This window comes from Alligator sinensis, unplaced genomic scaffold (assembly GCF_000455745.1).
Source record: "Alligator sinensis unplaced genomic scaffold, ASM45574v1 scaffold215_3, whole genome shotgun sequence".
NCBI classification, from domain to species: domain Eukaryota; kingdom Metazoa; phylum Chordata; order Crocodylia; family Alligatoridae; genus Alligator; species Alligator sinensis.
The window spans coordinates 728,956-755,906 of NW_005842175.1; the positions used below are offsets into that span (position 1 = coordinate 728,956).

The window sequence follows — 26,951 nt, forward strand, 5'->3', positions numbered from 1 at the left end:
TTAATTACCTCTCTCCTGCTTTTTTTGTAGAATGGGGATATTTCCTTCCTCGCAGCTGTGCAATGAGAGGTAATACACTGAGATCCTCAGGTGGAAGGAAAGAGAAAATGTTTGTGTGTCTGTGCAGAGTGAGGGGCATGTTTGTTTGTGTGGGTAGGTGAGCTCTGTGTGTGGGAAGGGTGTCTGCATGTGGTGTGGCTGTGCAAGAGTGGTGGTTGTATCTGAGGCCTGCTTTACATACAAGGGCACACCAGTTCAATGCACGGTGTGATTTTTCGATTGGCTTAAACAAACGGGCACTGCCTTGGTGTGGATGCTCTTAAATGGAGTTCATCCTGGTTTGCACCAGTGCAGAAACCTGCAGGGGCAAGCTAGGTTTCCTGTGGTGTAAATGCATCCACACAGGGATTAATAGTTAGCAGTTATTTTTAACTAGATTAAACTCAGCCAAGGTGTGTATGCAAGCCTGAAGTGGCGAATGTGCAGCGTGGTCTGCATGTGTGTTTCAAAGGGGTAGGCTGTGGGTAGCTGGAGGTGTGTCTGCATGCTGGGGGTGCGTGCAATGATTGCACATGGATACCCAGCACTGTCAAGCTGAAGCCCAGACACCTGATTCCTCGTCCCCCGCCTGTACCTTTTTTCAGTACCAGTCAGGAAGTGGGACGTGGTTTGGGGCTTTTTATTCTCGGCCTTGCTAGCCTTTTCGATACTTCGGGGCCTCATCTCGTTCTGACGGGGCGAACGAGCTGCAGCTTCCTGTGCAAAGGTGAGAGGGAAAAGAGCTTACTTAAGCACAAGCCCTGTGCTCTCACGGAGCTGGCCAGCTCCAGTCTCTCTCCTCTGGCTCCAGCAGTCCCAGCTAGCCAGCAGCCAGGTGCTGAACTGGGAGCCTGCTGTCTCCACCTTTCGCTGACTGAGGACCACCACATTACATCCACTCGATGGGCAGGTCCAGCCACTGAGGGGCATCTGCGACCGGGCCACCCAGCAAAGGAGGGCACCACACAGACAGGTAATGGGGTAATGCCAGACAGCTCCCATGTAGAGGCGGCTGAATGCAGAAGGTTCTTGGAAGGAGTTTCAATCTGACGCATTTTTCCTAGCACTTGAGGAGATCTGATCATTTATTTATCTTTCTTTCTTTCTGTTTCCACATCCCTTCTCCTCTCATCCTGTCCCATACCTCTCACAGACTGCTTCTATTTTTTTTCATTGTTGTTGTCTTTCTTTCTCTGAACTGACATCGTTTATCAGAACCGAAATCTCTCTTGCGTGTCCAATGGCAACCTTAGCCCTCTAGTAATCCACCTCCTCTCCTGCCTTGGGCTTCAGCTTGTGTCCTTGCTTTTCTTTCCTTTTTTATATCCTTATGACAAGATATTTAGCAGAATTCACGGATTCGCGGGAATCTGACAGGGCCATGCTGCGAGTGCTTCTGCTGTGACCTCAAACTTGAGACCTCTGGGCTGTCAACCATGTGCCTTAGCACCCACGTCCGCCACCCCCGCCCCCTGTGTTTTTGCTTGCTACAACAATCCCCAAGCCCCCTGTTCATGGAGGAAGAGGGTTGTCCCCTCTTATCGGGGTAAGTAAGATCACCTGGATATGGGGGAGACTGGGGAACATAAGGATATGGGGAATGAATGTCCCACTCAGTCTACGGCAGCAGAGAGCTTCACCCCGTCCTGCCTTGAAAGGAGCCATATATGCAAGGGAAGGACTAAAGAGTTTGAATTCCTCCACCATGGAGGGCTCCCTCTGAGGCAGCATGGGGGATTTCTAGAGAAGCAGTTGTGGTTGAAGGGCATGTGTGCTTGTATGGTTAAACCTTTGTTTACCGTGTTGGGCACCTTTTTCCTTATCCCTTTATATAATCCCTGTCTCATTCAAGCCCTCTAGGCTCTGTCTGCTGATTCTCCTGCTAACTCTCTCTCTGACATCCAGAAAGCTCCCTTTCCCCTGCAGCTAATGATATGAAACCATGTATTTGCCTCCCTGCAGTCTCTAATGCTTGCAGTTACAAAAAGAGTCTTCCCACACCATGCACTGGGTGTGACCTATGCAGCTTCTCTGCCTGAGTCAGCGACCAGCCTGAAACAATAGGGCTGAGTGGGGTGCTGTTATACTCATTTCAAGAACACTGTAACTCTGCAATCAATATAAATGTCAGTACTGCTGATAGTCAGCTTTGTTCAGCAGTTGAACAAGGGAGGAGACAACTCAGATGATGAAGAGATGTGCAGTCAGAGGAGTGGATTCTCCTTCGTGTGACATGGGTAGTTAGGCTGCTTTGTAGAGAGATCTGACTTAGGGCCTGTGCTGAGAAGTGCCACCTTGCTGCTTTATTGGTTTTTAAGTCAAACTACTGCTAATAGCACTGAGGGAGGATTGCTGTAGGAAACCCTCACGTGCTCCCAGAAAAGAAGTGGGGGAGATCACATCCCGACCCGCGCTGGTGACATCCTCTTCTCTCTTTCAGTGTAATCCATTCCTGCACTCAACATCAATGAAGTCCTCCTCTCCCTTTCTCCTTCATGTCAAGCTGTTTGCTCTCCTGGCCATCACACTGGCATCAGAAGCCACACAGGGTAAGAATGGATCCCTTCTACACTCCATCAGGGATATCAGGGAGGTGTGTGGGTGAGACAGTGCACAATGTTGTTTGTCACTCTGCTGTATGGGAGGAGGTCAACCTGATGTGGGGCTTCCTCCTTGCCCTGAAGCCTGTCAAGAAGCATGGAAGCAAAGGACTATATGAGTAACGCAATAGGTAGTGTTCTTTCAGAGGCACCCCATTTTGGAGGGTGTGAGCAAGCAGGTAAGAAGAGGCTGTAAGCTTCTTTCATTCTTGGTTGGAGATGTTTCTCCAGTGTGTTAGTCCACCCGTGCATTGGATGCTGGGTGGAGCTGGATGGAATGCTCCTGAATACCTAATGCCTTTTGGGATGAGGGAATTAATGGAATTAATCTCCTTTCTGTTCACAGGATCCTCAGAACTAGCATGCTTTTATGACTCAGGGGTAACTCTCTTTTGCACCTGGATTCCAGATGGGACTCTCACAGAAGTACCATGTCAACTTCATGCTGAACTTCAGGACCCTTCTCCTGACCACTGGTATGTTTTTGACATGATTTAGGAAAAGCATGGAGTAAATTGTGGTAACATGATTCTTTCCAATACAGCTGGGCTGAGTCCACAAGCAGAGAAGCTGAGATGTCTTCTCAAACCTGGAGTAGCTAGGATGTTGGCCACCCCTTTATGCATCATTCCTCTTTCCATGGTATAACAAAAAATCTAGCTCAGCTTCTCCTTTCCTGTTTAATTTCTGTAATTTGATTCATTGTCTTAAGAGCTCTCCTACCAGTAGACTGGCTGATTTCAGACCATGAAGGGCACTGGTAACTGGACCAGGGCACTGCTGGTCTGCCTAGCAAGAGGATATAGATCAGGGGTGGGCAAAATGTGGCTTGTGGGCCAGATGTGGCCCACCAGGCCATTCTATTTGGCCTGTGGGGGCCTTAAAAATTTTAGAAAATTAATATTTATCTGCCCCTGGCTTCCTGTCATGCGGCCCTCAATGGCCTGCCAAAACTCAGTAAGCAGCCCTCCACCCGAAAAAATTGCCTGCCCCGATGTAGATTTATATTGGCTTCTTCTAAAGCAGCAATGGGCTTCTTAAGAAATATTCTACCCTGGAGGGGGGATGGGAGTGAGGGGACATGCTGCTGAGGGCAGAGGGGAAAGGAGGAGGTACCAAGAGGGGAAAGTGGGACTGGGAACGAGATTCTTAATTGACTTGGGAACTGATCTCATGCTAGTCTGCCTGCCAGGGGTGGCCCAGGAGCTGGGAGCAAGGCGTGCAGCCCCCGTGCTCCACTTCACAAAATCATGGATCTGCTCATGCCCTTCTTTAGTACCTCATTCACTCCCTGTTCTCCATGGTGATGGTGGCAGGGCTGTCGCCACCACTGACTTCAGTGGAAGCTGGTGCTGGTTCTGTAGTGGTTAGCTGTGGTGTGAGGCCCACTTTATGGTGGTTAGCTAGGTTATCCTTTCAGAAAGAGTCTTCATTTGGAGATGGTAGTAGGTGGGTCTCTGTTGATGGCTGGCAGCTTCCTTTAAGTGGTATAAGAGTGTCCAGTAGGTAATAGCTCTCCTTGGGCTATGGAAAAGGCAGAACAGGGGGCTGCCATATGACAGTGATGGGTCAGAGGGCTCAGGGCTTCTTTCTGGCACTGGGTCTTTGAGTTCTGCCCTGGGCCAGAAACCACATATACCAGCAACAGTGGGAAGAGGACTTCCACTCAGAAAACCACCTATTTTATGTCCTCCCTTTCTCTCCCCTTCCACCTGCCCATGCCGGGGTAGGATGTAGGAATGATTATGTGGCACAGTTCGGTCTTCTCAGCAGTCCTGGGGGGCATTGTAGGAGGGAGTTTGTTTGGCAGCAACTGCCACAGTTGTATGGAAGCTACTTATGGGTGCAGCACCTGGCTAGGTGGGGAGCACAGCTCTGGAGATGAGCTCCCTTTGAGGACAATGTGGAAGCAACTTTCCTATTTGTCTTTAGTGCCCCACCCTGCTGCCTAGGATTAGCGGGCTGGCTTCCTCACGGCTCTCTACTGGGTAGTGTGCACAGATGGAGCAGTCCCTGGGCTCCCTCAGGAGAATGGATTGCATTGCCTTTCACATTGGGAGGGGGGATGTATTAGGGGAGCTGGGGATAGAACTTAGCAGCAGATCCAGGAACAAGGCACAGGCAATGTGGCCCCCGCTTTGGCTGTGCTGTGAATGTACAGTGAGCTCTAAGCTCATTGCCTGGTCAGTGCAGGCTCCTGCCAGAGCTCTGCCTGAACTGTGAGCTCTGAGCTCACTTGTTGACTAGCGTGGGTTCCAGTGAGAGCCCCTGCTTTTGCTCAGCCCCAGAGCCTAGGGGGTGAGCAGTGCTGCTGTTCACCCTCAGACTGAGCAGGGAGAGGAACCCCCCTGTTGTGACTAGACACAGCTGGAATCCAGTTGTGCCCCACAGATGTCCATTGGTGTTTTGCTGCTGAGGTTCAGGTTAGTGGGGACAGGAGCACAGTGTGCTTGAGAACAGGAAAAGAGGCAGAAAGTACGAAATGAACTGCTTGGAAAGAAATGACTGGTATGGGGTTGCAAATGAACAAGCCCTGCTGCACCGCCCAGAGACTGTTCATGTTTCCAGGGTTTGCCAATGGAGCCCAATAACAGTGCTGCTGTTCACCAGCCCCAGCCCCTTTCCCAATGAGTTCAACAGCCAGGGAAAGAAAGGGAAGAGTGGCAAAGACAGTGCTCACACCCTGGGCTCTGGAGCTACATGAAAGCCCTGGCTTCAGGCAGCCCCTGTGTGGACAGCTCACATGTGACACAGTCAAAGAGAGGTGTGACCACACCATTTTACCCCCTCCAGATCCACCCTGATAGAGTTCCTTGTGCCCTTGCCCTCCCTGGCCCATTCACACAAGTCTCCCCGTTCTTATGCATCTCTTTAGCATGCCCCTCCCCTGCCTCTCTTGTACCAAACCAGCCCTATGTGGATTAGGGCAGGGCCGGAAAGAGAAGTCTGTGTAAGGAGCCCTCAATTTGGGTGACTCAGTCTTCATCTGATGAGGGGGAGGAGAGATTCTTTTTAAAAATCTTCCCCAGGCTCCTGCTGCAGAAGCTGAGCCCACTGCCCTATTCCTTCCCACAGCACCTACATTTGTTTTGCATCATTTTGTTTCCAAGGGGATCTTGGCAAAGCAAAGGCCTAGACACCTACTTCTTTGAATAAGAAAAGCAGATTGTGTCCTTCCTGAGAACCAAAGATCAGCTTTGCCTACTGGAAGCTCATCCAGGCGCTTCTTAAATGTTGGGGTCAAATTACAGGTTTCCCTTGCTTTATGCTGTACGTGCGTTCCTGGAAAATGGCGCGTAACTCGAATTCACATAAAGGGAACCCACTTTACAATGTAACAAATAGGGATACGTTCCAAGACCTCAGCTGTACTGACCCCCAGACTTATTTCTATCACTTTTACAAGACAATTTTGGTACTCACCAACAGCACACAGGCAGCTGCCACTGCACACTGTGCTTTGCACCCAGCTGCAGCTGCCCTGGAAGCAGCACCATTGGGCTGTGCCGTGCTGCCTGCCTGGCAGTGGGACACACACGGCATCACGCTGCTCCTGGGGCAGCTGCAGCTGCAGAAGCACAGGTACCAGCTGCCCTGGCTTCCACCATGCTAATCGCATAAGAGTGAATTTACCTCGCATATAACAAATTTTTGGTATAAAAAGGGTCATCGCATAAGAGCGAATTCACACATACAGAACTTGCATAAATCGAGGGAAACCTGTGTTGCTATGCACCTTGCCTGTGGCTACACCTACTGTGAGGAGACCAGTGCAGGGCACAGTAGCTCACCCAGTGAGAGGGACACTTTGTGTGGACCAAGTGACATCAGAGGCCTGGGATCCTCACTGGATGCTTGTTGATCTTCGTCTTGGAGCCTCCCTGGTTATATAAAGAGAGAGTGGTTGCAGGGCCTTCTGCATGAGGGCTTTCAGATTCTGGACTTATCTCATTCCAGTTTGGCCTGAAAAACATTGTGACTGAGTGACTTTTGCGCCTTCTGCCAAAGTTATGTGTATAAGAAGTGTATGAAGCAGGACTCTGTAGGGAGCTGGTTAAGCTCCTGTTGGCCTGAAGATATCTGTGGCTGGGATTTCCTTGGATTTTCTTATCAATGATATTAGGGGTCTAAGAGTCATGGAGAAGCCTCATTTTTGTTAAATTAAAATGAATACATCCAAAGTCCTCAAGTTCATCAATGCTCTCACACCAGCAAACCATGGTCTCCTCTTTCTTACAGGTGCTGCAAGGGAAAATGTAAATTATGCGGGGTTGGCCCCAGGAGATGTGACCTTGCCTTCAACAACAAGACTAATGTGGGTAACCTCCCTGGAATTAACCAGCTAATAAAAACCTGGGGGTTGTAGTTTTCTGCTAAGAGACTAAATTTTATTTCCTGATTCCAGTTATCTGACTTGGGGCACGGTTACAAAAGTGGTAATAATTATAGACATCTGGCACAGGTCAGAATCCCATTGCCATCCCACTCAAGCTGTTGTAGTCTCCAGGGGATAGTGAATTTAGTATCCCTTCCTTCCCTCTCTGTTTGATACCTGTTATGCTTTATGTAGGATCCTGCCTCTTTTTTTATGGATTAGTCCAGAGCCCTCACATTGTGCTTGTGGGACCCACGCACTTATATCAGCAGTAAAGCTGTGACACAACTTGACCAATAATACTTAAGTAGCTGCTTTGCCATTCCAACCTGACTCAGCCCATTTTTCTCCCTTGGGGAAGAATGGATGGCAAGCCTTGAATATTCAAATACTCTCCTCTTCCTGCCTCAGCTTCCCCAGTCAGGCTAATGCCCTTTCCCTGCTAATTAGTATCTGTGAAGTGCTGCAGGATCCTTTGCATGCTAAGGGTCATGCAAAGGAGTAGACCTTGCCATGACAGACACTTTAGAAATATGGTTACGAGGCAGGTAACTTGTACTAATCACAAATTCCCCTTGCAGATACCTGCCTTGACTTATTCAGACAGGCTTACCCTGACTGTGTCCTGCCAAACTGGGGAGAACTGGACAATGGTGAAGCAAGAGAAGAAATTTTCGCCATTTAACAACAGTGAGTGTTGACCTGTCGTTCCATTCCCTCAGGCTTCTCCATTCCAGACTACCTGCCCAGTGGGCAACCTGGTCTTCACCAAGCATATGGAGCCCACTGTTTTTCCCTCCTCTTCTGCAATTGTCTGCTCCCTCAGCCACCAGAGGCCCACCATGCTGCTCTGGCTTTGACCTGCTGCTTCATGCTAGCTACCCAAGCCTGGGGTCTGGATCTACTGGCAGCGAACTGTAAAAAAGACACATTCGTTGTCTTCAAAAGCACTTAGAACAAGCTCTTCACCTGGTGTAAATCAACAGAGGTGATAGGGCATCTCCATTTTACACCAGATGGCCTCATGTACCTCCAGAGTGGGGAGAGGAGCCACCCTGTTGTGTCTGGACACAGCTGGAATCCAGTTCTGCTCCATAGAAGTCCATGGGTGTTTTGCTGCTGAGCCTAGTGGGGACAAGAGCACAGTGTGCTTGAGAACAGGAAAAGAGGCAGAAGGTCTGAAATGAACTGCTCAAGCGAAATGACTGGGATGGGGTTGCAAATGAACATGCTGTGCCGCACTGCCCAGAGACTGTCCATGTTGCCAGGGTTTCCCAGTGAGGCCCAATAACAGAGACAGTGAATTACTACTTCAGTTTTTGCTATGGCACTTCATAGTGTCTGTGTCAGCCCGTCTCTCCCTCTTCTCTCTCCAGTCCAGATGAGGCCACCAGACACCCTCGAACTGGTAAACGACACTGGACACGTCTACAACTTAACGTGGAGACTTAGTGTTTCTTCTCATTACTTAAATGAAAAACGGGAATATGAAGTACGGTTCCGAGCTCAGAATAAGCACTCTTATAATAAGGAGGTGAGTGCAGGGGCCTGGATGGGTTTCTTCTGCTGTCGTACCTCAGGCCTATAACCATAGGTGGAGGCCTGGACCTTGCTCCCACAGAGAACTTGCCTTTCCCACTGAGGGTTTGTCTATGTCACATACCTAACACTCCTGGCCTTTCTCTTAATCAGAGAAAGGCCTTGGAAAGGTTGAACCACCCATCCACTCTCATCTGGATCTCTAAGGGTACCCTCCACCCCCCAATTCTGAGCATGCCAGAAACAGAGATCTCAAGAGCAGTTGTGGGAGCACCCATGGAGCAGCTTCCCTACAGGTTTCACAGGTATAAACAGGAGCAGGTGGGCAGGGTGTACTTGAGAGTCACCCTCCCTGGAAGTCCTGGTGATGTGGTGAAGACATAAATGTAGAGGCTAGACCCTTGCAGCACTCACTGCAAGGGCAAACAGCTCCTTTCTCCTGGGAGAAGCAGATTTTTAGGGAGACCAACTGAATCCGTTTCATTTGCTGAGGTGTGATGGAGGTGCCATGCAAGCAAACAGAATTCCCAGTGTACCCAGTGTTAAGATGAGAGGAATGGTATCCTCCCAGTATTGGAGAGTGTGGAGTCTGGAGAGGAAAAGGGTGGAGAGGGTCTCCTTTCCTTTGTCCAATAGGCTTCAATGTGGGCAAGGGCTGTCCCCCTGATACCTACCGGCTGTGAGGGACTCCTCTCCAACTGAACTGCAGAGATGTATAAAGGGATGGGGAATGGCAATAACTCTGTAACTTTTACTCTGCCCAGAATTTTACATTCATCAGCATCAAGCAGGATCAGGAGTGGGTGAAGTTTGATAAACTTCTGCCTGACTCAGAGTACGAAGCTGCAGTTCGTGTGAAACCAGGCAGTCAAAGTGGTTTCAAAGGCAAGTGGAGCAACTGGAGCAAAACCATAACATGGAGGACCCATCCTAATGGTATGGAGCTGTGGGCAAGGGTCACAGGGAAGCAGGTTTGGAATGTGGAGGCCAGGGCCTGTAGACCGGGGAAGACAAGGGAGGCAGTGTCCCTACCTCATTTCTAGGTTTGACATGTATGAACAAGATGGGCAGGGCATACTTGAGAGTCATCCTCCCTGGAAGTCCTGGTGATGTGAAGACATGCCTGCAGAGTCTAGACCTTACAGAACAGGCCATGGAGTTGTGTGGACATGGAGGAGCGCACTAATGAAAGAACAATATAAACACCAGAGATCACTTTGGCAGGTCCTAAAACCAGACACAGGTGAACCGGGCCTGAGCCCCACTGAAGTCACTGGCAGAACTCCTCCAACAATTTCCCCTCAAGACTCAAACCTCACAGAGCAGTGGGACATCCCTCTAGCCTGCAAAGCAAAGGACCAGGAAGGATATTTTCCAAAGCACCCATTTGATCTAGTGTGTGTCTGCGCCACAGCAGCAGAGATCCATGTCACTGCTGAGAAAACAAGTCCCATCAACCTGTTGCCCACTCCTCATATGTCAACTCAGAAAGGAGATGGAGAGAGCCCCTGAGGGGCTGCCTCAGCATTGCATTCAGGACCTGGATTTCTGACATGCTCAAGAGTGGTGGCTTGGCATGCCCCAAAGGCACCCTCATCATCTCATTTCTGAGGTCTAATGTATGTGGAGTGGATGCAGGTGGGCAACCTTATTTCCTCAGAGGCACAGCTAAGCACCCTGCCACTGCAGTATAGACGGCACTAACAGTTTACTGCCGGGTAAAAGGGAGCCAGGCCTATCAGCAGCTCCATAGTAAGTAGTCCCACTTTCACTGAGGGCTAAGCTACCAAGATTTAGCTTCCCTTTATAGCAGGGTAAGAGTGGGCGCACAGATGATTACAAAAGCAGCTGACATGTAGTGAAGCCTCATCCTTTCTCACCCACAGTAAAAGTTTCACATGTTTATACCCTCGGGACCCCAAGCTCAGTATCAAAAGTAATCAGGCAGCTTAAGCCTCCATTGAAAATCAACAGGACTTATACTCCTATGACACTTGGGAAAGTGTTACTCCAAGACTTGGACCCACCTCTCTCATGTGGTAACACAGAGCAGTCCTCTGCATCCCCTGGATATCTTGCCCAGTCAGAGCCCCACAGTGAAACGGCAGCAAGGAGGACACAACTTGCAGCCTTAGAAAAGACCACATCCATCCCATGAGTTGCCCACTCCAGGCATGTGTCATTTCTTCATAGGATACAGGTAGCTGGCAGTACCTGCATTGCACCTGGTGGTGGTATAACCAGAGGAGCTATGTTTAGAAAGGGCATTGTGCTGCTGCAGCATTTAAGTTTTACCAGTGTGATGTCAATGAAAAGGATACAACGACAACCAGTTGTCATAGCAACTGGGACCCAAAGATAACTAGGTACCCAAGGCTGAGGAGACAAAGGGAACTTGCTAACATCTCAAGGACAGGCTATGAGAGAACCTTGCAGAAAGGCAGCCTGCTCTGTTCCCCTTCTGTCCTCTGTGTCCTTTCCAGGGGAGCTCTGCAGGCCCAGGCTGACGTGCACTGGCAGAGGGCACACAGGATGAGGAACAGCAGGATGGAGTGGAGGTGCTTTGTGAGAGCTGCGTAGGAGTGGCAAGCTAGGAGTGGCAGAGGGTGCTGGAGGCTAGGCTGAAGGGGTCTGGGCAGAGCTGAGAGAAGAAGGGGACTTGCTGATTAAGGCATGCTAGCTGGCAGAGACTTGTATGTCAAATCTCTTTTCCCAGAAGGAAAATTAAAAACTGGATGGGAATGGATAAAGAAAAAGAAGTCTGAGACCTGTTCTCCCCAGGTCTTGTGTTCTGCTTGGCTCTTCCCAGTAACCCTTTCTTTGCTTTTGCAAAATTGACAGAATCAGCCGCCCTGGTTGCTCCCCAGCCCATGCTGCTAGCTGTTATAGGAAGCTCATGCACCGCTCTCCTCATCCTCGTCATCTTGCTCCTTAACTCCCGGACACTGAAATGGTAAAAAATAGTGGAGTGTTACTCTCCAGAACTGTCACACGCCGGTGTGTCTTCTTGACGCGCGCTCTGTCCTTTGCTTTCTCTCTCTCTCATAGTGATACTCATGTGAAGGAACAAGCCAAAATAGGTGAGGACTGGGCCACGCAGGAGATGGAGCATCAAGCAGGATCAGGAGTGGGTCAGGAGTGGGCCAGTCTGATTTGGAGTCAAACCCCTCAGGTTCATGAAGGATAGTTAGCATAGCGTTAATGTGGATGACTACAACATGGTAGTGTTTGCATTGTGATGTCATGACTCACTCACAGTGTGATGTCATGGCATCACCTGGCTTTAACGAAATGTGCAGTGCCGGATTTAGGTTTAAGCTACTTAAGCTACAGTTTAGTGCCTCACAATCTGAGGGGACTCTAAATAAGAAAAAAAACCTGGACATTTTCGTTCTAATATGACAAAAATATATGGGGCTCCACAGTTATTATTCATATTGAGTTCATAAATGTGTGCAGAAATAATAATAATTCATCTTAACAGTTCATGAATATCCATTTTCGTGGATTATTTTTATCATATGGGGCATCTTAAAATGGACATAGTTTAGGGCCTTAGTGTGTCATAATCCAGCACTGACTGTATTTTTTTTGTCTCTGGACTTTTATTGTCTCTGGACCCATTTTTTATCACCCAGTGCCCGAATGCTTTTGAAAATCTAGCCCTCTGTTTGAAATCCCACCTCCCTCCCCTCACAGAGCACAGCCTGTGATTCACTGAGTCACACTTAAATGGGAAGAACAAAGCTCAGGTGGGATGTACATGGTGCTTGCTCTATTTGGAATCCCATTACACAGGGGTGGTTTTCATCCTCCATGCACAGATCCTAGGCTGGGCCATCCAGCCAAGACTGTCACCTAGCCTTGTGGTAGATAATGACCCACTGCTGTTTCTGAAGGCTCCTTCCCCTCATTTCTGTCCTGGTGCTGTTCTTAATGCCAAACGTGTGGCACAAAGTCATGAAGTACAACAATACAGAGAGGAGTCTGACAGCATCATGGAAATTAAGAGGCCTCAAGTTTAGTTGCCTCAGCTTGAGGAGGGACACACGGAAATAGAAGGACAGATGCAGCACAGCCATCAGAGGTGGAAGGACCCAGGGGGGTGGGAGGGTAAGGGGGCCTTGTATAAGGAGGGATTGCAGAATGGTGCTGCTTCACTTGTGAAGAAAAGGAAAGTATTGGGAATGTAGAAATGAATTACCAAAATAGAGAGAGAGATGACTGGCTGCTCCTGTTTACCTTGTGTCTTAAAACAAGGGCAAAGGAGCACTCAGTTTACAACAAATATAGACAGATAAAAAGACCTCCTTTCCCCTTGGTACATAGTTAACCTACAGAACTCAGCAATGCAGGGTAATGCTGAATATGATTCTAGAAAGAATTAGATATGTGTGACTAAGAATACCATTTGCAATGATGTGGGCTAGCCTGTCACATCCTCATGCTTCAGAAAGAAGATAAAAATAGCCTTTTCTCTGCGGCTTTAGTGGACAGGACTATGAGTATTGGCCTCAAACTGCAACAGAGCAAATATAAGTTGGAGATTCAGGAGAACTTTCTCACGATATGTGCAGTTAAGTATTGCAACAGACTACCTAGAGATGTTGTGGAATTGCCAGCCCTGGAATTTTTCAAAAGCAGATTAAACAGACACTTAACTGAGATGTCCTGGTCAGGGATGATCCTGCCCTGAGCAGGGGGCTGGACTAGGTGACCTTGCCTTCCAGCCCTACTGTCTTATGATCCTATGATCTCTGATAGTAGAGTGCCACACTGTTAAGACACACAAGGAGATTTTGGGCACCTAAACCATTCAGTATCGGCAGCAAAGCAGATGGGATGGGCGTGGCTCTGCTCTGGTGTGGCAGCAACTTTGCTCCAGTATAGCAAGCAGTGCCACAAGGGTTGCAAGTGTTATAAATTACTGCCACATCATTGGCATATTCCAGTGGTGCCATGCAGTGACCTAAAAATAGGGGGCTGAGCTATGACCTTGCCAAAAAGACCACCATGTCCTGCTGCTGAGCCTGCATGGCTCTGCAATCTTTTGTGTAGCTATGATGGCAATAAAGGGAGGCAGTATCCCTTTGTGGTGACCAGGCTTTAGAAACCATTGGCAGCCTCAAGGGCGACCTTGCCAACTTGGCAGGAAATGAAAGGAGTGGACAGACCTGGGCAACAAGGAGAGGCAGGTGTGGAGGTTGGTAGGTGGTGGCATTGTTATTAGCTCTGCTTCCCTGGGGGCAGGCTTGCAGGGAAACAGATCTTCTAGCACCATGTTCATCTCTCAACCTTTATATTTCTTATGTGCTTATTTGCTAGTGCAACTGGGTTTTTTTCTAAGAGTACAAGAAAGGATAGAGAGCTCTAGGCCACACTTCTCCCTCATTCACCGCACTTTTATACCAGTGTAGCTCAAATGAATTCAGTTTATATTGTTGTGAGTGAAGGATCTGACCCCTTTAAAAGCTGTTTTAAAGCTGTTCTCCTTCAAGGTCATGTTCACTTTGCGCTCTTTTTTCTCTCCCCTGAAGGTTTAAGAAGTTCCTGAAGAGTCACATTCCAGACCCAGCCAAGTTCTTTCCCCCGCTTGGCACTATTCAAGGAGGTGATGTTCAGGTATGAGGCCTAGGGAAAAGCTGGGCATTTGCCTGGTCAAATGAAGTGGGAGGGCCCCATTGCCTCCTTCGCGCTGCAAAGAGCATGGTGATCCAGGTTTGCATGTATGCATGCTGTACTGGACTGTCCAGCACTGGCTTGTAAGATATTGGCTTTAATTTTATTTTTGACCTTCTAAAAATTGCCATTCGGCTGATGCGTCTCTAATTACAGAACCGAGAAACTACAAACCACGCAAACCTCAGTGCCTTGCTCCACTGACAGGAAGGCTTGAGAGAGAGAGAGAGAGCAAAGGGCTTGCAGGACAGCTTGAGCTGCCTGGATTCTGCCCCCCAGCCTGTTTCTGTCTTTACTGGATTTACTTCCTGGGACCCATTCCCATGTTCTATTTTTTTCTCATATCCTTCCATACCCCTCTCCCTCTGCCTCCACTTCTCCTCCTTTTCTCCTTCCGAGTGATGCTGTTGAAAAAAAGGCAAACACCATTCTGTGCTATACTAACAGGAGTGGTGTATGGAACACCCCCAAGATACCCTTCTTGGCCCTGGTGAGGCCTCTGCTGGAGCACTGTGCCCAATTTGGGACACTGCACTTCAAAACAGGGACAAATGGGGGGGAGTTTAGAGGAGGTCCCACACAAATTACAGGAGATTAAGAAAACATGGTCTATAAGAAAAAGTTAAAAGAAGTAGGTTTGCTTAATCTAAGAAAAGGAAGACTTAAAAGGGGCCACAGAGTACTGCCATGAAATTGTTCAGACCTTTCTGCAAAAGGGGTGGTGATCAATTGTTTCCTGTGTCTGCTGAAGGTTGGCCAAGAAAAAATGGGATTCGATTGCAGCAAGGGAACCAAAAGAGTTTTCTGAATATCTAACCTTACACTAAGGGGAGTTGCATGTGGGAATAAGCTGCCTGGGGAGGCTGAGAATTTCCTGTTACTGGAGGTTTTTAAAGACAGGTTAGACAAACATCTGTCAAGGATGATCTAGGTATATTTTGTCTTGATTCTGAGTATGGTGGTGGGTTAGATTAATTCTTTAGATGCCTTCCAGCCCCACATGTCTGTCATTTCTCAGTCACTTCATCTCGTTCCATTCTGCTCTTTCCTCTTTCTCTATCACTCTCTTTTATTTAATCTGTTCTCCTTTTCTACTTTCTGCCCTTTCCCTATGGTAATCACAGAGGGAAGGCTCCCACATCCTGCTTCTTAGTTTAAAATGGCAGACAGCCTGGGGAGCTTGTATTCTCTATGGAGATCCCAGAGGAGTGATGTCAGCAGCATCTGTTCCCTATGGGAAAGCCAAAGGAGAGGTGCTGCAAATCTATTCGCTGTGGGCATGTAGGAGGAATGATGTTAGGTCTCTGTCTCTTGTGAGAGTATAATATTCCTGCCACTTTGAATATAACAGTGTTTCTTTTGTGTGTCTCCTCCCTCTCCCATCAGAAATGGTTCTCCTCTCCATTCTCCATGTCTTCCTACTGTGTAAGCAACATCTCCCCAGAGATCTCAGTGCTCGAAGTAATGCAGAAGAAGGACCAAGAATCCCAGCTTCTCCTTCCCAAGCTATTCATCACCTCTGGAGGCTCCCCAGAAACCAGTGGGCACTCTGTGTCCAGCTGCTTCACCAACCAAGGCTACTTCTTTTTCCATCTCCCCAACTCTTTTGAGATTGAGCCATGCCAGGTATACTTCACCTATGAGCCTTTCACGCAAGAGAGCAGCAGCAGTGAAGATGGTGACTCCTACAGGGCACTCCCCTCCCCAGACCACTGCATGCTGGTGGATAACACCCCACTGTTCCCCTCCCACTTTCTTCACCCCACTGAAGGCACCCAAGGTTTCCAAAACAGATCCTTTGTGGGAGAGACAGAAGACATAGTCAGTGAAGTCAGGGTGCCTTCTGAGACTCCTCCATCAGATGAGAGTGCCTCACTGACAGCAGCACTGGAGCAGAATAAGAAGAGAAATGAAAATAATACAGTATTAGAGTCCTCTGAGTGCCCAGACAAGGCTGGCGTGGTCTTCTCAAGTACTCCAAAGCATCAAGGAGTGGATGCCATTCAAATGGTAGAAGGGGTCAGGGAGACTGCCCCTCAAGTCAATTCCATTGATATTGTGGACAGTGCTAGCTCTTCATCCTCTCAACCCGTGCCTCTGAGTCAAGAGCAGATTGATGACGTCCGCAGAATTGCTTTCTCCAGCCAAGACCCTAACACTGGAGCCTATCTGTCTTTGAGGGAGCTTCAAAGCCAATACAGCCATTGTTCTGTTTAAGCTATTCCTGAGGAACTGTAAGTAAGAGCAGGAGACTTCCTCTGGAGGGAAGGATAGACACTTTGTCTGTCTGCTAAGAAGTTGATCCTTCAGCTTCATCAAACCCAGTAGCACACTTCAAACTAGCATTCATGGAGATCCTCTACTAGTACAAGGGAATGGGGCCATTAGCCAAACAGGTGGTGAGCACAGCCCAAGCCTACAACTGGTAAGGAAGTCATATTTGGAGATGGAAAGGTGTGAATGGGGAGAAGGTAGAATTAAAATAGACGAAAAACTAAAAAGGGGATGGTCAGGGAGACATACAGCTCCACAACACAGACAATGCCATGGCAACTGCAAATGGATAGATGCCAGGTATGGAATAGTGGACACATAAATTGTTAGAAAGATGGATAAGAAAGAGTTTGAGAAAAGAGGCATTAACACTTCTAAAATATTAGACAGAATATGGACTCAGAGGAGCGTAGAATTGTAAGGGTCCTCCTGAGTCATCAACTCCAGTCACCTACTCTCACAGGCAGACATGTAATTCTGTTCATAAACTGGTCAAGTTCCATCTTGAAAGGAGCTATGTTGTTTGTCCCTACTACTGTTATGGGAAGCCCATGCCAGAACACTTCCTCCCCTGCAAAATGATTTGAAAATCACATCTAGCTCTCAGGCTGAGCTGGCAGGCTTTCTCTCTCCCTCTCATGTTCTAGCCAGCCGAGCATAGATGCTTCCACGAGGCAGAAGAAATGTCTGAAAAGGCAGTGATAAGTCTATGAAGAAGGCAGTAAGACATTAGTGAGAGCTTCTGCTTCTTTATTACTATTATAATTATCATTATTTAGTTCACTGCCTGCTTTCTTCCCTCTCAGGTGGTACAAAGTCAGTGTTTTGATCAACTTGGTCAGAACTAGAAGTTTAGGCTTGGGCTTGTATGTTTAAAGAAAATTCATGACTACAACTGTCAAGCCCTGCAAGGGATGGAATTAAAAAAAAAACCCTTTGCCATGTAAAACATCCTGGGGAAAATCCCCCCACTTTGCAGGGGGGAGGGGAAACAAGAGCGATGTTGGTAGCAAGAGACAGAGCACAAAATTTCCCATTGTTGATGCAGTTTCTTTGCAAAATTGAAAGCCTGTTCACCCTGCTGGCAAAAACAGAGTTATTTCACTATGATAAGCTGATTGCGGAAGAGTCCATCCCACATCCTGTATTAGTGGAAACCATCTAAGTGCTGCTGCCCATTCCTTCCATTGCTTGAGGGGAACCATTGCCTAACTAGTGGCAAAGAGAAGTGAATCAGCAGCTCCCTGAAGTAACGTCACTGCAGCACCATTGCTTGAAACAAAAACTCAGTCCACTCGTTCGACCCCCCAAGAAATGTGGATTTTTTTTAATTGCCTCTGAAGTTCCTGATTTGGGACAGAAACAGTAGAGGAGAGGGAGATATGCAAAGGGAGGGCTGTTCCTATTGGTCCTATGGTATCCATTCTTGCCATTCCCTTTTGTATCAATTCTTTTTTGTATCAAGATTTCCTTTCCAATTTTCCAGACCTGTCTAGAAGTGGAAAATATCAATCCCAAGCTAGCAGGATTGGATCTCTTACAAAAAATTCTCCGACCAGAGAAGTTTGGGGTGTTTCCATAAAACTTCTGAAATTCACTTACAGCTAGTTCAGTACCACCTGTTCACTACCACCTGTTTCCACAGTAGCAAAGAGTCGCTTTCCTTTTTTCTGCACGTGTCCCAGAGACACAATTGCAATTAAATTCCCTTGTCTTGAGTTATTAAACTGAACATTGTGTTTATCAGAGAAGTAAGCCCACACTGGGTTTGACTTCATGACCAAAGAGCTGCTGAATGGAACCTGGCATGCTTAGAAGTGGAACTGTTGGGGAGAAGACCCCTTCCTGTGGTAGGTTGTCTATCTCCACTATATCGCACATGCCTCCGGATGCCTATGCCATGATCTCAGAGACTGAAGGTATAGGAAAGACAACAGCCTGCCCAATGCCTATGTATGTGCTGGGAAGCTTTCAAGATGAACTGCTAGGAGAAAGCACTGAATTTCTGCTCCCTGGTAGACAAGATGCTAGCTGCAATGGGCTGGTAATCCTATCCACTATGGCATTTTCCCTGAGCCTGTGTATTTTTAATAAGCTTAATCATTCTTGCTGCTAAACTAAGTAAAAAAAACAAACCTTCCCTTTTGCCAATAAAACAAAATTGTCTTTTCAAAACAGCAAGTCTCTTTCTTTTATTAGCAGAACTTGGGTTTTAGCTTGTATTGCCTAGCTGGATGGAAGCAAGTTTGTAATTGCTGACCTCCCACAGTCCACCCCTGCTGGAAGAGGGCTTGTGGGGTTGTCCCTCACAGTCAGGTACCTAGACAATGGGTTCAGGGGCTAGTAGAGGATTTGCTGCAGCACTGTACCTAGGCTCCTGGTGGTCCTGGGTGAACTTTTAGTATCGGGCCCCCCTTCGCCAGAGAATAAAAATGACCATTTTGGGGCCGACTTTCTGTCTGGGCCCCGGGTGGCTGCCTGGTTCGCCTGTGCCTGTGTCTGGCCTTGATTTGCTGTTATCTAAGGTCGGTTGGAAATTTGATTCAAGTGGAAACCATCTAAGTGGTTTTGGAGACTGTTTAAAGCATAGCACTTAGGGTCTTGGAAGTGAATGGAAAAACTCTCACTGACTTCAGTGGGCTTTGGGTCAGCCCCTTGAACAGGAAGATCATGGGGATCTTCCTGTTCAAGAAGAAACAGATGGGTCCTGCACACCTCATTACAAACAGATGGGTCCTGCACACTGGGTTCAGGAAGCAGAAGGCAGACTTCAGGAGGATTTAACTCTCTGCCCCAAACAAGTGAGGATGAAGACAACAGGTTGAGGGGAATGGGAAAAGGGTAAGAGAAGCATTATCCTCCCATCTCAGACAGTGATGTGGAGGGTGGGGGATAGTCTGAATCAATTGAGACTAATCACTTGAATTCTTTTTGGCCAATCTCATGAAGCAGTGCTGGGAGTGAATCTGCTGGAAGTCACTGAAAATCACTCTGCCTATTTTCTTACTTCTGAAATTGCTGATGGTTTTCAGACATATTAAGCAGCCACTCTGGGTGTGAATGTGTAACACGCTGTGGCAGGAAGTCCTCAATGTAAGATATGAAGATAACCGGACCTTTCTTCCAGGAAGCCTGTGTCATGTGATGTGAAGTTCTGCAAATGTGTGACTAGCTGGTGTTGTGTGTCTGTGTATGTAAGAGGCACAACATGGCCTTTTTCCCTCAATCCCTTCTTGTCTGAGCCTGAATGGGATCTTCTGAAGTGTCCTGAAGGTCCAGTGGGACTTATCCAAGTGCCATATAAGCAAAGCCACAAAGAACCCACACAGAGTCAGCTCTAGCACTAGTGACAGGTGATGGGCCAGCAGCTCCTGGGGCAGAATCCTCTACTTAGCCTGAGCACACGTACAACAAAGATAGCTGCAATGAAATCACATACACACACACCATACCCTATTGTCCCTTTCATTTCGCTTCTTCACCCCGCCCCATGGGTAAGTGGAAATTTGGGGCTGGACTCAGCCCTGGTGACGCAGCCCTTTAAATCTGATTTTGCTTTTATGTTCTTGGTTGATTCACAGATACCACAGTGATAAATGTGGTTCATGTGCTTAGATATTAGAACAGAACAAAAGTCAATAGTTCTTTTTCTACTGAGACTATTAATGAGGAGGGCATTCACTTTTCAGGAGGAATGGATGGTCCTGGGATTAAGTTGCTGGACTGGAAATGCAGTCAGGACTTGGGAGACCTGATTGTTTCGCTCCCCGCACCACCTTGAGCAGTTCACTTGCTGTAATATTTTCAAAAAGACCTAAATTGCTTGCAAGCCAGAATCTCATTTCAAAGCATTTAGAAACTTAAATTCCAATTCACTTCAATGTAACTGATGCACCTGAATCATGTTGTCATTTTCTAAATTTTTCCCCTAAGTCTGTTAAGGAGCAGGTAGGTAGTCATAGTATTTAGGCCGCTAAAGATATAAATAGGTGCTTAACACCTTGACAACATGGCCCTAAGTCCCTGTTGAAAATGGGGCTCCTAAATTGCTTAGGCATTTCAGAAAAATTTACCCTTTGTTACTCTGTGTATCAATTTCCTATCTGCAAAATGGCAATAATAATCCTTCCTAGTCCTGGGGAGTAAAGGTGGGGGATGACTTCACTGAGATGCATAAGCTGCTCCGATGTTACTGTAACCAGGGTCTTCTACTACACAGATCTGAGTAAACAGACAGTGTACAGAAATGGCTTTCAATTTCCCTTGGCTTGAGACTAGATTTGAATCAGTGCCCTTGAGATGAACAGCTATTCCTTGCCAGCTAATGCTGTTCTAATAACAAAGTTCCTCTGTTCCCCATCAGGATAATACCTGTTTTCTAAAAGGTAATTTCCACTAATGATTATCAATGAGATTATTCTGTTTACTTTGTCCTGGTTGAAGCATAGTTGCTTTTTTTTTTTTTTTTAAGAGGTACATGTGTGCAGCTATACAGGAGCCTAGTGAGGTGACTTATAAGCAGGGGGTCGCAGATCAGGAGTGAAGGGCATTGACAGAGTTGTGTGGGAGCCTGAGACTGGATCAGTAGCATGCACTAGGGGGACAGGATTAGGACTTCTGGCCAAAAAGAGAAAGAGCTCAAAACTGCTGTGACAAGGAGCCTAGCAGGTCAGGACTGAGGCCATTGGCAGAGCTGTGCATAGTCGTTATCAGGGATATTAGTTTGGACAATGCTGTATCTGTCCCAGCTTGTCTCTTTAGTCTTTTCATCACCTCTCTCCCTTCCTCCTCAAAGGCACCCACTGCCCTCAGAAAAAGCCTACTTATATGCATGTACACACACCTTTCACCTGCCCAAGTCATTTTATCTCTGTGCCATTTTTCCTTTCCCTCTAGTGGGACCAATGAATGTAACTAAGAGAGAAAGAAGTTGCTGAGCAACTAGTGGTCCCTCGAGGAGGAAACAGCAATCCACCTGCACTTGCCTTCCCAGGTGACCTTCTCAGGTAGGTGGAGAAGTACTCTTATCCTGGCTGTTTATACCACCATCCATGCACACTGTCCCTTTTTGCCAGTCTCCCTTGGATGGGATTCCTCCTCCTTCTCCATCAGAAAAAGCTACAGCTCTCCCGAGCGCATTGAATACTCTATGTATGACCAGACGGGGCAAAGGCCAAAACGCAGGAACATGGCGTCAGATTATTGATCACTGAGGAGACCTTGGCCTGAGTAAATACATGTCATTCGATATGTCTGTGCGTGAGTGTGTGGCCAGTCACACACAGAGCTGCATGTTTCAAAGGTAGGTCTGTAGCTCTGGGGGGAAACCCCAGTGTCTAGAATTAATCTAACAAAGGGAGGCTTTCTTCTGCTTGGTTTGTGGTTCCTTTTTGCTGCTGTTGTTTTGAAGGGAACCCTTGAAGGTGGACTAGCGACCCTCACCTGTTCCCTCCCACTTTGGGAGAGGGAACCCAGATGGGGAATGAAAGGTGACCACGGAGAAGCAAAAGAAGGAAACCAGTGCTTTCCATTTCAACTGTGCATGCAGGAGACAGGATGTGGTAGTGCTAAAGGATTCATCGTGCATTTCTGTGCCATCTTTGGTTGTGTTCAACATTTCTGGTGAGTTGCTTAATTTTTACGCTGTGTTCATGTGTCTCTATACTGAGGGGTGGGCAGGTGGGTGGGTATATGAGGTGGGCCACAGCACCGGGTGAAGAGAGAAGTCTGGCTGGTACTCACACACATCCATGCACACATACGAGCACAGACCACTGTACATGGATCCACAGGCATGAATACCTGAGGATTCAAGCACGTGTTTTCCTCTCACACACTGTCTGGCACTCTTCATACATTCACAGTCACGGAAACACTCAGGTGCATGCATTATCAAATAAATGCTTGGGATAACATGTCCTCTAGGAGGCATATCCTCATGTAAGCATTTTCATAGACTGGAAACCACCACACATACACTCAGGCATGAGTGTCGGTAGGTCATCAAGGTGGCAGTCCATCTTGTTAGGTTATGGCATGTCTTACCCGAGGACCATGGAGCTTGCAGGAAAGGGAGCAGACAGGAGGAAGATGGACCATTGATTGTTGTTGAATTGGGATTAAGGGCAATCAGAAGATGTTGGTCAGCAGGACAGTGAGGAAGACAAAGGACTCAATTGCCTTTGGGCATTTACCCCTTGCCACAGTCATATCCTGAGTGGGTTATAGCTCTGAGGTCCCATACAAAAGGAGCTGGAGCCCACTACCCCTGTTGAGTTTGTAATATGGAATGACAGGGTTATATTTACCTGTCCCTTTACAGATTGAAGGTCAGCTGAGGAGGCCAAAGGGGAAAGAACTGGAGAGGCCGGGTGTGATTGCAGTAGCAGAGACTGGAGCGCTCTGAAAGGACATACGTGGGACTGAGCAACACCACATGGAGATCTCAGCAGAGTTAATTAACCAGGGCTCAGCACTGTGTTAATATGGTTATATTACTTCCTGTGCCTGACCTAGCTCTGAGGGAGCTGTGGTCAGGTGTCACTGAATTGTGTCGTCTGGGCACCTTTCCAGCAGTAACAGGGTTGTGCAAGCTGTGAGTGTGTGGGTGTGTGTTCAGATACCTCCTCTAATAGAACTTAACTCTTAAAGCTACTCCTGGCCTGGTGGTCTAACACCTTAACCTGAACACAAACATGTATAATGATAAAAGTATAATTAAAGCAGGATAACTGTGGTGGGGAAGCAAGGCCCTAGTTTGTTACAGTACAGATCACTATGAGATGAAATAACTAGAGAAGGGGACAAGTCAGGGAAGCGTTAATAGGCAAGCCAATACCAAAAGATGGGAATAGAATCCAGCACCCTGACTCAGCTTGGATTTATGTAGCATAACATGAATTTGCGATCTTATATCCAGACTAACTTTAAAAGCAGGATCTTCCTGTAATGAGCAATATGTTTCTTATAGATGAGCCACAGGGACAGTTGTCACAGTTAAGTATCAGTCTGATGAATCCTTTGGAATAGAGTTTTTAAGTCAGATTCTCCCAGTCCAGGGACCTTGTGGCATCATTTTCACCTGTGAGATGAGAGTATAAAAATCACCAGCCTATTTTAGTTGACTTTTGCCAAGGCAGCAGGAAGTCTGGCTTGGAGTGGTTTGGATTCTCTCAGTTCTTACTGCCCATGGGGTGATAGCGCTCTCCATAGTCAATTCACCTTTCGGTTAGGAGCTGGGCATGGAATGAAGGGAGCAAGATCTGGAGCACTGTGATCTCAGCAGAGGTGATGCTGGTGCATTCAGTGACATTTGGGGAGGACACCTAGCTAGGCTAAGGAAGCCTCAAAAGATTAAGATATTAGATATTTAGGGAATATATTTACAGGGCAAGATCCTAAAGGCCTAACTCAGTCCCTGCCTCAGCAAAAACTGGATGAACTCTAACTGGATTTTGGGAGTAGTTTTACTTGTGAAAGCATGGGGCAAGGTCTCTGGTATTTGCAGGTAAACAACAAGGGAATGCATAGATAAGTGAAGAGGCACATAATAGATGATAGAAGGCTTGCTGGTATTGAGCAAGTGGCATATAGAAGAGCTGGCCTGATCATTGGTTTTCTGCTTCGTTAGATGGCCATGATGGAGGCCGAAGAGCAGGAGGAGGATGTGAAAACCTCATCTGAGGATGAACCTAAGAGCAGGACACAGGACTGCCTGCGCTATGCACCTCTCTGGATTGTCCTTGTTCTTCTGGCTGGAGCTGGAGTGCTGACCTGGTATTTTGTAGGTAATGGGTGATTTGCTCTCTACACTGGGGCTGATATGGGCTGGCAAGGATGGAACTGGTCCACATCCAGTCCAAAGGGAGTCAGTGCCTTCTGGACATACAGCAGTGGATGACCACCACCCCATCCCCTGCATACAAACACCAGTGCCTCACTAGACTCCACATTCACAGGCTAATCTATCTGTGTCATCTGTTGGCAGACTACAGACCACGGTTTCTGGAACCAACCATCCTGCAGTTCTACTCTGGTAGCCTCCGGATCCTCAATCGCCAGTACTCCCTGGACCTTGGACGGCTGGAATCCAGAGCCTTCTGGACTGAATCAGCCAAGCAACAGAAGATGGTGGGAATGGTTTCATGAGTAGGGTTGCCCCTGAGGCAATTCAGGGAGTGGGATTATGGGTCACAGGCACTCATGCAGATTAAGTTTTTGCCGGGATTATACCACAAGCAGAGAAGGCAGAACTACTGGGTCGTATCATAGCCAGGTAGTTATCAGATGGCATTGTCATTACAGATAAAGGAACTTATTCGTGCCACAGAGCTGAGTCCATATTACAACTCCAGCACAGTGTATGCCTTTGGGTGAGTATTACCCACATGCCACCCATATGTGAAAGTTATACTTGGGTTGTAACCTTGTTTGATAGGCACCTGCTTATCCGACAAGAGCTGCTGCAGCCTCTGTCCTTAGCCAATGTGAGCTCTGGATTAAGGCAGACTTGACTGAACAAAAAGAGGAATTTCCATCGTGCCAGAAATACTGATATCTTGAGATGTTTATATTTTGAGAAGACAAAATATTGAAATATCCCATGAATGAAAAATTCAGGAAAAAAAAATCAGGTGTTTAATATCAAAAGTGTTGTTTTGACTTTTTAGTCCAAATGAAATATCTGCCTGTTCTTGAATCAAAACATGAATGTATTTAGTTTGTCAACCTAATATGAACTGCTCTATTGGTAGACACTGGTGCATTATGGGAAATGTAGTCTGGTCAGAAAACTGGGCCTAAAGGAAACAGTGGAATAGAAGACCTGAGACCTACCACTCCCAAAGTGCAGCTTTATGACTCAGGCAGATGCAAACGGGAATGTCAACTTAACACAAAATAATTCACTTTGATTTGCCAAAGGAAGAGCACACCAAACTAGTTCTGCACCTACGGAAAATTTTGAATTTGAAAACAAATGTATATTTCCAATAGGAAAAATTGTTTCATTCAGAATTTTTTAACCAGACCTACTTGGAACAAAAGTTTGGCCTTCACATGTCAGTCTCTCCAGCTTGATCTGTTCTGGGTATTGTAGGATCTGTCTGCACTCACTGTCTTCTGCAATGTACCAATGGCCCCAGCACAAAAGTAAAGGTTTATAATGGCCAGCTGAACCATGAATTGTCACTCCTGAAATATGGATATTGGACCTTAATGGTCAACAGTTCAACTCCATAGTCAATAGTGAATAAATGTATTTTCTACTTGAGGAACATTAAATAGATGATAAAAATGAAATTAATGATCCTGAAAATGAAATTAATGATTCAGAGTGACCTAGACAAATCAGAAGATTGGGCCAAAAGAAATCTCATGATGTTCAATAAGGACAAGTGCAAAGTCCTGCACTTAGGACAGAACAATCCCATGCACCAGTACAGGCTGGGGGCTGACTGGCTGGGCAGCAGCTCTGCAGAAAAGGACATGGGGGGGGTTACAGTGGATAATAAGCTGAATATGAGCCAGCAGTGTGCCCTTGTTGCCAAGAAGACTAACAGCATACTGGACTGCATTGGTAGGAGCATTGCCAGCAGATAAAGAGAAGTGATTCTTCCCCTCTATTCAGCACTGGTGAGGCCACATCTGGAGTACTGTGTCCAGTTTTGGTCCCCCCCACTACAGAGAGGATGTGGACAAATTGGAGAGAGGCCAATGGAGGGCAACAAAATGGTTTGGGAGATGAGGGACATGACTTCTGAGGAGATGCTGAGAGAACTGGGCTTATTTAGTCTGGAGAAGAGAAGATTGAGGAGGGATTTAATAGCAGGCTTCAACTACCTGAACGGGGGTTCAAAAGAGGATGGAGCTAGATTGTTCTCAGTGGTGACAGATGATAGAACAAGGAGCAACGGTCTCAAGTTTAGGATAGATATTAGGAAGACCTTTCTCACTAGGAGAGTAGTAAAGCACTGGAACAGGTTACCCAGAGAGGTGGTGGAAGCTCCGTCCTTGAATGTTTTTAAGACCCAGCTAGACAAAGCTTTGGCTGGGATGATCTAGTTGGGGTTGAGCAGGGGGATTGGACTAGATAACCTCCTGAGGTCCCTTCCAACCCTCATTTTCTATGATTCTATGATCTTACTCTACTTTGGGAAGGTGTCAATGTCATTAAAACTGCCATTCTCATTAGCACAAAATGGCTTGCAGAGAGGTGGAACAGAGAGAACAAGTATTGAACAGCCCACAGACATGCTAACTCCTCTATTTTACACAAGGTTGTCTGTCCAGGTTAGGACTAGGGCATACTGGTGAGACTGCGGATTTTGGGGAGCTCACACTGTGAATAAAAAAGAGCACTTGTCTCTAGGGCTGTGGTTATGATGATTTGCAGCAGATGTATCTGACTTGAAATGAACAGGAGGAAGGAATGTAATGCGCTCTTT

General features: G+C 47.1%; 2 protein-coding genes across 2 annotated transcripts in view; both read left to right on the forward strand.

Moving 5' to 3' along the window:
- The first annotated feature begins 729 nt into the window (after positions 1-729).
- Positions 730-18,610, forward strand: IL2RB (interleukin 2 receptor subunit beta). Its single transcript, XM_025206879.1, has 10 exons — positions 730-1,012; positions 2,480-2,588; positions 2,986-3,115; positions 6,879-6,954; positions 7,596-7,704; positions 8,391-8,548; positions 9,318-9,489; positions 11,395-11,506; positions 14,091-14,175; positions 15,619-18,610. Exons 2-10 carry the CDS (start codon positions 2,507-2,509, stop codon positions 16,447-16,449), a joined length of 1,755 nt encoding a protein of 584 aa, XP_025062664.1. The 5' UTR covers positions 730-1,012; positions 2,480-2,506; the 3' UTR covers positions 16,450-18,610.
- A 5,526-nt stretch (positions 18,611-24,136) lies between these two features.
- TMPRSS6 (transmembrane serine protease 6) overlaps positions 24,137-26,951 on the forward strand; it is a 36,793-nt gene continuing 33,978 nt past the window's right edge. Inside the window, exons 1-3 of the mRNA XM_025206892.1 lie at positions 24,137-24,293; positions 24,494-24,636; positions 24,811-24,878. Of these exons, the coding sequence (XP_025062677.1) occupies positions 24,137-24,293; positions 24,494-24,636; positions 24,811-24,878 (368 nt within the window). The remainder of the gene's footprint in view (positions 24,294-24,493; positions 24,637-24,810; positions 24,879-26,951) is intronic.